The 12737-nt window shown below is 58.8% G+C and overlaps 1 protein-coding gene across 1 annotated transcript; it reads right to left on the bottom strand.

Annotated features, from left to right (window-relative positions):
* Nucleotides 1-5583: 5583 nt before the first annotated feature.
* Nucleotides 5584-12207, bottom strand: DHDH (dihydrodiol dehydrogenase; the record flags this gene model as incomplete). The annotated part of the gene is made up of 7 exons (XM_079547712.1): nt 5584-5696; nt 6020-6170; nt 7262-7386; nt 7661-7916; nt 9187-9350; nt 11844-11955; nt 12061-12207. The coding sequence occupies 7 exons, from the start codon at nt 12205-12207 to the stop codon at nt 5584-5586; spliced, it is 1068 nt and encodes a 355-aa protein (XP_079403838.1).
* Between the last annotated feature and the right edge of the window lie 530 nt (nt 12208-12737).

Raw genomic sequence — 12737 nt, 5'->3', positions numbered from 1 at the left:
TGCCACCTCTAAGGCCGTGCACACGAGGGTGTTGCGCGTGGAAGGCTCTTCCAAGCACTGTGTGCACTCACCTAAGGGGCTGCAGGTCTCTGGCTCCATCCCACCAGCACCTTTGTGGGGCAGATGGGGTGAGTAGGAGATGGTCTTCAAGGCTGGATGGGGGCGGAAAAGGGAAGCATCTACTTGGGGTGGGAGATGACACCTTGGGGAAGCCTTCTCATCTCCCAGTATGGGAGATTTCCCAAGAGGAGAAGCTCAAATCCACCCCATAGAACCATTAAGGTTGGAAAAGACCACTCAGGTCAATCCAGCCACCAGTTCACCCCGCCATGCCCAGCAAAACTCAGTGCAGAGATGGGCGCCCCGAGAGGACAGACTCAAACCCATCCCATTCCGTCCCGTAGAACCGTTACGGTTGGAAAAGACCTTTGAGGTGCCCCCAGTCCAGCCATCAGCCCACCCCACCATGCCCACCAAACCTCCACGTGCCTCAAAGACCCCCACGGATGGTTGACCCAACTTCAACCTCCCCTGGCCCAACCGTTGGCCATTACCTCCCATCCACAGCGTCGCCCCTTCCAGCCCTCACCAACCTTCAAGGCGGCCCAACAGCAGCAGGATTCCTGCAGCCCCGACCAACCAGCTCCTCCCCATGCCTGGTGTTCATCAGAGCACGGCGTTCAGACGGAGTGACCCAAAATCACTCTGCAAAACCCCAGCGCTGTGGTTTCCGCTGTAGGAACTCAAACCACCTTCCACGTTGCTGGGGGAAAAAACACAATTTCACAACTTCTCCTTCTTATTTTCTTTTCCTTGCTTCTCCAGGGCCTGGTAGACCAGCTCAACGTGGAGCTGAGGTTTATATGTTATAACACTGACATGCATGGGGTCTGCTCCGAAAGTGGTGCCTCTCATTCCGCGGCGTTGACACACAACCTCAGAGACGGATGTTGGTGGTGTGGCATTAGAGGTTGGGCTTTCCCACCAATATTCTCTTATAGCACAAAACGTGTAGCATCTCAGTCAGTTCACACACCAGATTAACACCAAGGAGCTGCATACAGAGCTGAGTATTTGAGTGCATTGGAAATCAATGGCAGCAACCCTGGAACATCGCAACGTTTGCACCAGGTGGGTCCCACAGCAACCCCAGGCTCAAAGTTCCACAGCCAGGCCCAAGAAGAGGACAACCTCTCTCTTACAACACAATACCACCAGGCCCCCCCACGCCCTTTTGAAGAGTGTAGAGCCAAATTGCCCATCTTGGCTGTCCCACCACATCCACCCACTGTATTGTGCAGATTCTGACTTAAGGCTGATGAAAGATGGACAGCAGGGGCAACGTTTTCCTAGCAATGGCACCATCATTATGTAACAGCACGCCCATGGGTGTGAGATGGCTCCTAGGGGGTCCCAATAGCATTATAAGGGGAGAGGAGGGGGTCCTGGTGTTTTCTGAGGAGCCCCAGGAGGATTCAGCAGGTCCTGAACCACAGCCAGAGTGAACTCACTGCCACCCATGGGGTTCCAATGGATCCCAGGGGGGTCCTGGTGTCACCCATCAGGGATATTCCGGGGGGGGATCCCAATACGGGGGGAGAGGGGTTTCCTGGTGCACCATTGCTGCCTCTCACTGCACATCAGCTCCATGGACCCCCATGGGAAGGAGGGACCCCCCCTCAATCCAGACCCTCAACCACACCCCACAAAAAAAGGAACAGGCAACAGAACGTGGTAGCAAAAGAGTTTATTTCACAGGTTTAATAAAATAAATATAACATAAATTAAGGAATAAAAATAAATCAATCAATAAATTACAGCGGGACGGGGAGGTCAGCCCTTATATTTCCCCCCCTCCCCACTCTGAGCACGCAAAGTGCCCCCCATCATTGAGGTATTCCCATTCCACATGGGAGTCCTGGGGTTTCCCCATCGGTCAGGGGGTTCCTCATCAGCAGGGTGGTCCTGGGGGGGTGAGGGGGGTCCCCAGAGGCTCTCTCCTCCCTGCAGCCTTTCCCAAACGCGTTCCCGGTGCGAGGGCTGCAGGATGGGCTGGAGGACGGGGCTGAGCAGGGCACAGTGGTGAGCGAAGCGCAGACGATCGCGGGCCAGGGTCTCCCAAGGACCCCGACGGGCATCGGGGTCTGGGGGAGGCTGGAGGAGGAAAACCTGGACCTGAAGGCTGAACCGTACCTGGGGGAGAAGAGGGAAGGGAAAAGAAAACAACAAGGAGGAGGGGGGGGTTGATGTCATCCTGATGGCGTCATGGGTGATGCAAGAGGCACGGGACTGCCTCGTGACTCCTTCCCCCATGCATTCCATTTAAGGCTCAGCTTCTTGGTGACGCTGGGGGGGTTTCTTCCCTTCGGAGTCCCCACAGTTCTGGTGGGAGGTTCCCACCTCACCCAACCCCCAAATCCTGACCTCAAATCCCCACCCACGGTGGCGCTCACTCTCTTAGTGTTGCGGGGATGATCCTCGTCGCTCGCGGGTTCTTCGGTGTTAAGGGGTTCCACAGTTTTGGGAGGGTCCCCATCTGCCGGGGGGGTCTCGGGGGTGTCCCCGTCCCACCCCTGCTCATCATCGTCATCTTCGTCGGGCTCCGGACGGTAGAAAAGGGCATGGAGGATGGGGGGCTGCAGGGGGTCCTCAGCCGCCATCAGAGGGGCACAGGGGGGTGACATATTCTGAAAGGGAAAACATTAACATGAAGGGGGGGGGGGGGGTAATCCAACCTCCTATTAACCCAGGACCCCCCCCGGCAGACCCCAAAATCCCCCCATCCCACCCCTCTGCCTATGGGACTCTCTGTATTTCGGGGGATCCCCCAATTTTTTGGGGACCCCCCCCAATTTTTCAGTCCCCCTTCAATGTCCGGGACCTTCCCGAGTCTAACCACCCCCCCCATCCTCCGGGACCCCCCAGCCCTCACCTGAGGCTCGCACTGCTCGCTCCGCATCCGCCTCCATCGCTGCTCTCTGTTCTACCGCTGCTCTGTGTCCCATCGCTGCTGCGCAAGTGAGGAGCGAGCGCCGCCGCCCCTCCATATAAGGGCGGCGATTATGTCATTCGGGGAGGGGCCTCACTCCGCAGACGGCTTCCCATTGGTTGTCGAGCAGCGTGAGGGGCGTGGCTACTCAATAAACCCTCTCCTATTGGATAGGAGGCGGTACTTCCGGAGGAGGGGGAGGGTAGGGAGGGCTGCTACTTTCTGATTGCGATTTTCGGATTGCGACTTTCGGATTATGACTTCCGGGTTGCGACTTCCGGTTGTTCGTTGCGCGGGTTCCGGAAGTCGTTCAAAGGCACTTCCGGGCGGCTGAGGGAGCAGCGGGATGGACGCGGGCGGCTGGCTGCGGGCTGCGGATCTCAGCGTGCGCTCACGGCGGAGCCCTGAGGTACGCCTGCAGATCCTTAATTGCGCTCTGCCGCGCCCTGAAGGCCTTCTGTCCTGACGCAAAGGCCTCGGAGGCTGAGGTACGCCCGTAACTGCGCTCTGCGGTGCCATGGAGGCCGCCTGTTCTGCCATAAAGGCCTTCGATGCCCACCCCAAGGCGCTGGCACAGCGCTAAGCGCCCTCTGTGCGCTGCAGGCCGTCTCAATGCATTCTAATCGAATCCAGCACGCTCTGCGGGGCACCAGAGCCCGCGTGAAGCTGCCTGATGCCCTCTTGAGGGCTCCAGAGGCTGCCCGCCGTGCCCTGTTTAACACTGGAGTCCCACAGGCCTCCAAGAGCCCCCCCCCCACTGTGCTTTGGGGATCCCTGAGCGCTCTGGAGGTGTCTGTTTTTCTTCCCAGAATCGAGGGTGACTGAATGCAGCCCCACGGTTCCCATGGGGCGCATCCCGTGGCGTCTCGTTCAGCCTGGAGAAAAGAAAGCTGAGGGGTGACCTCAATGCAGCCTTTCGGTAGCTGAAAGGAGCCTACAAACAGGAGGGGAATCAACTCTTGGAAAGGGGAGATAACTGCAGGGCAAGGCATGCATTAAAAAGAGCGTGGCCAGCAGGTCGAGGGAGGTGATCCTCCCCCTCTACTCTGCCCTGGTGAGGCCTCATCTGGAGCACTGCGTCCAGTTCTGGGCTCCCCAGTACAAAACAGACAGGGATCTCTTGGAAAGAGTCCAGCGGAGGGGCACCAAGATGGTGAGGGGCCTGAAGCATCTCTGCTATGGGGAAAGGCTGAGTGAACTGGGTCTGTTCAGCCTTGAGAAAAGAAGGCTGAGAGGGGACCTGATCCAGGTCTATCAGTATCTGAGGTGTGGGGGGCAGAATGGCGAGGCTGGACTCTTTTCAGTGGTGAGTGGAGACAGGACAAGGGGAAACAGCCGGAAACTGCAGCATAGGAAGTTCTGCACCAATGTGCACAAGAACTTTTGTACAGTGAGGTGACGGAGCGCTGGAACAGGCTGCCCAGGGAGGTGGTGGAGTCTCCTGCTCTGGAGATGTTCAAGACCTGCCTGGATGCCGACCTGTGCGACCTGCTGTAGGGTACTGCTTTGGCAGGGGATTGGACTCAATGATCTCTGGAGGTCCCTTCCAACCCCTACAATTCTGTGATTCTGTGAAGGGGAAATGGTTTGAAGTTGAGGGAGGGAAGATTCAGGTTGGATGTCGGGGAAATTCTTCACAGAGAGAGCGGTGAGGTGCTGGAACAGCTGCCCAGAGAGGCTGTGATGCCCCGTCCATCCCTGGAGGTGTTCAAGGCCGGGTTGTTGGGGAACTGGGCAGCCTGGTGTGGTGTGAAATGTGGGGGTTGGTGGCCCTGTGTGTGGCGGGGGGTTGCAGCTTCCTGATCCTTGAGGTCCCTTCCAAGCCTGGCCGTCCTGTGATCCTATGATCCCGCTGCCTTCTTCAAGCTCCCCTCCTACGATCCCACAGCTGGATTTGATCCGATATTCCCTGACCTACTTTCACTTTCCCCGAATGAGCTCCCAAAGGAACTCCTTGTTGGCTTTGCTGCATCAGGACAGACAAGATTCCGTCGGTGTTTTTGCTTTCCCAGCTCCGTCCCTGGAGGCTTTGGATGATTTCTGTGCATTCCCAGCGTCATCCCTGCGTCGTTTGTGCCCAGGCTGGGTGAAAAATGGGGTGAAGTGCTCTGAGGAAGGGCGAAGCAGGGGGAAAGGTGATGGAGGACTTTGCAGAGGGAGGATGCTGACCCCAAGGAACGAGAAAACACCACCTGTGCTGCATTTCTGTGTGCAGAAATGCAGACACAGCCCCTCTCCATTGCCCAATTTCAATGGGGCAGGGTGAGCAGCAGGGCTCACTGTTCCCCTCCGGCCTCCTGCGTGGCAAATGGGCACCAGCAGAGCCTCAGTGGCTCCAATACAGCGACTGGGGTCATGGCTGCTGTTGTGAATAAAGGGCTGGGAGCTGCTGGGGGGCTGGACTGTATTACAAAAACACCCTTGGGGGGTGGAGGAGGAGGAGGAGGGCACCCCCATAATCCACTCTATAGGTTGTTCCATAGCCAAACCCCCAAACCCCTTAAACCACCCACCCACAAAAAAAACAGAGTGCATTGAGGCCCTGGTTGATTGCTTTATTCTGCTCACATTTTGCAGGTTGGGGGGGGGTTCTGTTATGGGGCAGTGCCCCCCGGCCCTACAGCCCCCACCTGGCGCCGTGCCTCGTCCATCATCTCAGCTATCAGCTCGCTCTCAGCCAGCGGCATCACGGGGCTCTCAGTCAGCCCTAAAGGGGCAGCAGGTCAGCAGGACACCCCTCTCCCCCCTCCCCATATCATTATGAACCTCCCCACCTCGTTATTTTGGGACTCTCCCATTATTTGGGACCCCCCCCCCCCACCTCATCATTTAGCTATACCCCCATCCTCCCCCCCCTGCCCCCCAGTACTTTGGACCTCCCGTGTTATTTTGTAGGGACACCGCGTTATTTTGGGACCCCTGCCGTTATTTTCAGGACCTCCCATCATTTAGGATCCTGCCCCCCCCCCCCCCCCCCAATTATTTAGGACCCCCTCCCATTACTCCCCCCCCCACACACACACCGCTCACCTTTCAGCAAGCATTCCCTCACATGCTGGGCTTCGTAACGCAGCCCCGTGCTGCCGGGGAAATTCAGGGGTTCCATAGGGGGGGGCAAGGGGAAAACCTCTTTCTTGCCCTCCCAGATCAGCTCAGTGGGGCAGTTCAGGTGGCTGGGGATCTGTAGGGGGGGGGGAGGGGGGGGAAACAGCAGTGTGATTCTCCCCCCCCTCCTCCCTCAGCCCCAGCTTCCCCATTCCATCCCTTTATTCCTCTCCCTTTATTCCCTATTCTCTCTTGTGTTCCCACCCCAAAGCCCCCCCGTGTTTTTAGGATCACCCCCCCACAATCCCATTCCTTAGGATCCTCAAATGCCCACCTTGTGGAAACGGGCCCCAATATCCCTCTCTTAAAAGGAGACACCCAAACCTCTCATGATAGTGCACCCCAATTTCTCTTCCACCCCTAATATCCCCCCCCCTTACAGACAGACCCCAATATTCCCACCTTAAAATCACACCCCAATATCATCTCCCCTTACAAACAGACCCCAGTATTTCCACTTTAAAATCCCCTCTTTAGAAGCCGACCCCAATATCCCCCCCCATTGAAAGAGCACCCCAATATCCCACCCCTAAAACTGACCCCAAAATCCCCCCCATTGAAAGAGCACCCCAATATCCCACCCCTAAAACTGACCCCAATATCCCCCCACCCCATTGAAAGAGCACCCCAATATCCCACCCTAAAACTGACCCCAAAATCCCCCCCATTGAAAGAGCACCCAAATATCCCACCCCTAAAACTGACCCCAATATCCCACCCCATTGAAAGAGCACCCCAATATCCCACCCTTAAAACTGACCCCAAAATCCCCCCCATTGAAAGAGCACCCCAATATCCCACCATTAAAACTGACCCCAAAATCCCCCCACCCCATTGAAAGAGCACCCCAATATCCCACCCTTAAAACTGACCCCAAAATCCCCCCCATTGAAAGAGCACCCCAATATCCCACCATTAAAACTGACCCCAAAATCCCCCCACCCCATTGAAAGAGCACCCCAATATCCCACCCTTAAAACTGACCCCAAAATCCCCCCACCCCATTGAAAGAGCACCCCAATATCCCACCCTTAAAACTGAACCCAATATCCCACCCCTAAAACTGACCCCAATATCCAACCCCACCCCATCCCAGCAGACTCCAACCCCCCCCCTTCTCTCCCACCCCTCTCTGTGCCCCTGTTGCCCCCCATTTCTGCCCCATACCTCCACCCAGCCGCGGGTTCCCCCCAGCACGGCCCCCCCTGGCATCTTTGCATCCATGGACACGGTCAGTGCTGCCTGCTTCCCCCCTTCGTACTGCAGCGTCACCGTCACCGTCTCGTCCACCCCTGTTGGCCCATTTGTGACAATGGGACCCTCAAAGTCCCCCCATCCAAATTCCCCCCATCTGAGACCCCCCCCACACCTCCCTGGGACCCCCACAGCCCCCACACGGGGTCAAGTAGATCCCTTTGGAAACCCCAAACCCTGATGGGAACGCAAATTCCCCCTCTCACACCCCTCCAGGCCTCCCCAACACCCCCCATAGGGACCCCATTCACCCCAATGAGTGCCCCCCCCCCCAATGAGTGCCCCCCAGACCCCACAGGACCCCTCCTTTACCCGAGGGGTGCAGGCAGCCCTCTGCCCGTAGCCGTAGGGGTGGGCGCCCCTTCCCCAACAAGGCGCTGGCCATCTGCAGCCCGTAGCCCCCCAGGTCCAGGAGGGCTCCCCCAGCCAGGCTGGGTTCTCGCACCCGTTCCACGGACCTCAGGGGGAAAGCCAGGGCCCCCTGCAGCACCCGGCATTCCCCCAAGGCCCCTTCATCCACCAGTGCCTTCAGTCGCTTCCAGGCTGGGAAGAAGCGGGTCCAGAAGCCCTGGGAAGGAAGAATGGGGGTTGTAGGAAGGGACTGGAAGCACTGGGAGGGACTGGAAGCACTGGGAATGGGGTTATGGGGGACTGGGAGCAACCGAGAGGGAGTGGGAGTGCTGAGAGTGGGGTTATGGGGCACTGGGAGCACTGGGAATGTATTTTAGGGGATTATGAGGAGTTAGGGGGTCTGGGATCATTGGGAGGGGTTGGGAGCATTAAGAATGGGGTTATGGGGCAGTGGGAGCACTGGGAGCGGGGTAATATGGGACTGGGAGCAAACAAGAGGGAATGGGAGTGATGAGAGAGAGTTTATGGGGCACTGGGAGCACTGGGAATGTTTTTTAGGGGATTATGAGGAGTTAGGGGGGACTGGGATCATTGGGAGGGGTTGGGAGCATTAAGAATGGGGTTATGGGGCAGTGGGAGCACTGGGAGCGGGGTAATATGGGACTGGAAGCAACTGAGAGGGAGTGGGAGTGATGAGAGTGAGTTTATGGGGCACCGGGAGCACTGGGAGCGGGGTAATATGGGACTGGGAGCACTGGGAATGTTTTTTAGGGGATTATGAGGAGTTAGGAGGGACTGGGATCATTGGGAGGGATTGGGAGCATTAAGAATGGGGTTATGGGGCAGTGGGAGCACTGGGAGCGGGGTTATACGAGACTGGAAGGGACTGGGAGCACTGGAAATGGGATTGTGGGGGACTGGGAGTGGGGTTGCGAGCAGTTAGTGAGGTCTGGGATCTTTGGGAGGAACTGGGAATACTGGAAATGGGATTATGAGAGTAACCGGGTAGGGTTATGGGGAACTGGGAGAAGTGGGAATGGTGTTATGGGAGGACTGGGAGGAATAAGGGGGACTGGGAGGACTGGAAGAGACTGGGAGTGGAGTTACGGGGTCCGGGAGCGCTGGGAGGGAGTGGGGTTATGGAGTGATGGAAATGGGATGTGGGCACTGTGAAGGACCAGGAGTGAGTCCAGAAGCCCTGGTGAGAAGCATGGGCACTGGGAGGGACTGGGAGCACAGGAAATGGCATCATGGCGGACCGGGAGAGACTGGGAATGGAGTGATGGGCACTGGGAGGGACTGGAAGTACTGGAAATGACGCTATAGGGGATTAAGAGAGGCTGGGAATGTATTCAGAAACCCTGGGGTGAGAGGCGTGGGCACTGGGAGGGACTGGGAATGGGATTACGGGCGCTGGGAGGGACTGGGGGGATACTGGGGTTACTGGGAACACCACTAATAGGGTTGTTGTCAGCATGGGGGCTCACCTCCATCAGGAAGACGCCCGCCTCCCGTGCAGCTGCTGCCATCTCCTTGGCCTCGCGGGCGCTGATGCCCATTGGCTTCTCCACCAGCACAGCCTTGCGTGCCCGCAGGAAGAGGAGGGTGTCTGGCAGGTGCTGCGGGTTCACAGTGCCCACGTACACCACGTCTGGGGCAGGGGGATGGGGAGACGCCAGCGGGGACAAGGAGAAACCCGTCAGGGAGAATGAGAGCCCACTGGGGACAAGAACTCGCTGGAAACAGGGGGGACCCGTCGTGGGCAATGGGGTAACGGTGGGGAAAGAGACCTCCTTTGGACAGGGCACAGCATTGGGGGCAGTGAGATACCAATGGGGACAGAGAGACACCAGTGGGGCCGAAGGGATGCCCATGATGACAGTGAGGTACCACTGGGGACAGAAGGATCCATTGGAGACAGGGAGACCCCACTGGGGACAATGAGACCCTACTGGGGACAGGGAGATACCAGTATGGGCGAGGGGACACCAGTGAGGAGAGAGAGACCCCAATGGGGACAATGAGACTCTACTGGGGCATGGAGACACCAGTATGGGCAAGGGGACACCAGTGGGGACACTGAGACCCTACTGGGGACAGTGAAACCCCCTGCTGGGGGCAAGGGGACACCAGTGAGGAGAGGGAGACCCCAGTGGGGATAATGAGACCCTATTGGGGACAGTGAGACATCAGTAGAGGGGGAAGGGACACCAGTGAGGAGAGGGAGACCCCAATGGGGACAATGAGACCCTACTGGGGACAATGGGACACCACTGGGGGCACGGGGACACCAGTGAGGAGAGGGAGACCCCAGTGGGGACAGTGAGACCCTCCTGGGGACAGTGAGACGTCAGTAGAGGGGGAAGGGACACCAGTGAGGAGAGGGAGACCCCAATGGGGACAGTGAGACCCTATTGGGGCAGGGAGACACCAGTGAGGAGAGGGAGACCCCAATGGGGACAGTGAGACCCTATTGGGGCAGGGAGACACCAGTGAGGAGAGGGAGACCCCAATGGGGACACTGAGACCCTACTGGGGACAGTGAGACACCAGTATGGGCAAGGGGACACCAGTGAGGAGAGGGAGACCCACTGAGGACAGTGAGACCCTGTTGGGGACAGTGAGACATCAGTAGAGGGGGAAGGGACACCAGTGAAGAGAGGGAGACCCCAGTGGAGACAATGAGACCCTCCTGGGGACAGTGAGACACCAATATGGGCAAGGGGACACCGGTGAGGAGAGGGAGACCCCAATGGGGACACCGAGACCCTATTGGGGACAATGGGACCCCACTGGGGGCAAGGGGACACCAGTGAGGAGAAGGAGACCCCACTGAGGACAGTGAGACTCTACTGGGGACAGTGAGACATCAGTAGAGGGGGAAGGGACACCAGTGAGGAGAGGGAGACCCCAATGGGGACACTGATACCCCACTGGGGACAGTGAGACCCCGCTGGGGGCAAGGGGACACCAGTGAGCAGAGGGAGACCCCGATGGGGACAATGAGACCCTACTGGGGACAGTGAGACACCAGTATGGGCAAGGGGACACCAGTGAGGAAAGGGAGACCCCAGTGGGGACACTGAAACCCTATTGGGGACAATGGGACCCCACTGGGGGCAAGGGGACACCAGTCAGGAGAAGGAGACCCCAGTGGGGACAGTGAGACCCTACTGGGGACAGTGAGACCCTTTTGGGGACAGTGAGACATCAGTAGAGGGGGAAGGGACACCAGTGAGGAGAGGGAGACCCCAATGGGGACAATGAGACCCTCCTGGGGACTTTGAGACACCAATATGGGCAAGGGGACACCAGTGAGGAGAGGGAGACCCAGTGGGGACATTGAGACCCTATTGGGGACAGAGAGACCCCACTGGGGGCAAGGGGACACCAGTCAGGAGAAGGAGACCCCACTGAGGACAGTGAGACCCTACTGGGGACAGTGAGACCCTGCTGGGGACAGTGAGACATCAGTAGAGGGGGAAGGGACACCAGTGAGGAGAGGGAGACCCCAATGGGGACAATGAGACCCTCCTGGGGACATTGAGACACCAATATGGGCAAGGGGACACCAGTGAGGAGAGGGAGACCCCAATGGGGACACTGAGACCCTACTGGGGACAGTGAGACCCCCTGAGGGCAAGGGGACACCAGTGTGGAGAGGGAGACCCAGTGGGGACATCGAGACCCTATTGGGGACAATGGGACCCCACTGGGGGCAAGGGGACACCAGTGAGGAGAGGGAGACCCCAGTGGGGACACCGTGACCCTATTGGGGACAAGGGGATGCCGGGGGGGGAGAGGGAGATCCTACTGGGGGCAGTGAGACACCAGTGGGGACACGGGGACACCAGTGGGGACAGTAAGATCCTATTGGGGACAATGTCATCCCACTGGGGACAGAGAGACCCCACTGGGGTCAGGGAACTCCACAGTGGGGACATGAGGACCCTCCTCGCCCCACACGCACCACATCTGGTAACAGTGGGGGGATATGAGGGGACGGCACGACGTCCCCCCAAATCCCAAACGATCCCACGGGGGTCCCAGCCTCATTATGGAGCATCCCACAGTCCCGTGAGGCGGTGACTCCCCCCTGTCCCCATAGGGTTCCCCCCCCCCTTTCCCCCCCAACCCCACTCACCCACTTGGGGGTCTCTTGCCAGCTCCTCGTAGCTCCCATAGGCACGTGGCACCCCGTGCAGCTGTGCATACTTCTGGGCACGGGACAACTCTCGTGCTGCTATAGCCACAGCCTGGGGAGGGGGGAGAAGGGACAGAGGGTGATGGCAGGGGGTCCTATGGGGTAATTCCCCCCCCCCCCCTTCCCCAAATTTAGGATCCCCCCCCCCTTTACCCACCAGGTGCTCCTCGGCGGGCAGCGTGCGCAGGGCCACCAGGAAGTCGTGGCTGATTTTGCCAGCTGAACAGATGCCCCAGCGGGTCGGGGGTGGACAGGTGGTACCTGGGGGGGACTGAGTGGGCTCCTGGGGGGTCACAGTCTCCATGGTTCCTTGGGGGGGGGTTGGAGGGGGGGGTCCCAGTGGTGGTGTCTGTCTGGATCCCTGGGGTGTTGCTCCAGATGGTGTCTAGGATCCTAATGGTGTTCAATGGGATCCTGGTGGCTTTCAGCAGTTCTGGCGGAGAGGGGGGGGGGGGGGGGGGGGGTCATGCAACACTCCCCTCTCACCCAGGACGGCCCTGTGGGTGCGGGGTGGGGGGGTGGAGCAACACCTGATTGGGGCCCCCCGGGGTTGGGTGGTGGTGGAAGCCCAATGGGTGCTGGAAGGGGGGAGGGGGGAAGGTCAGAAGGCGGGGAAGCAAAGGGCTGCCCCAGGAGTGGGGGTTGTTTTGGAGAGATGTGGGTGGAGCCTGCATGCTGATGAGGAGGAGGGGGGGGCGTGGCCAACACTGTGCCCCTCCTTGTCGATAGGGGGAACCAAAGGGTTTGGGAACCCCTCCTTCCCCCCCCCCCCCCCATAAAGGAACAGGCAACAAAACGCGGTGAAAACTGTGTGGTTTTTACTGATGAGGTTAA

Source organism: Tetrao urogallus (genome assembly GCF_951394365.1).
Source record: "Tetrao urogallus genome assembly, chromosome: 30".
NCBI lineage: Eukaryota > Metazoa > Chordata > Aves > Galliformes > Phasianidae > Tetrao > Tetrao urogallus.
The sequence above is the reverse complement of the archived record's forward strand: the minus strand, read 5'-3'. Positions and strand labels throughout refer to the sequence as shown.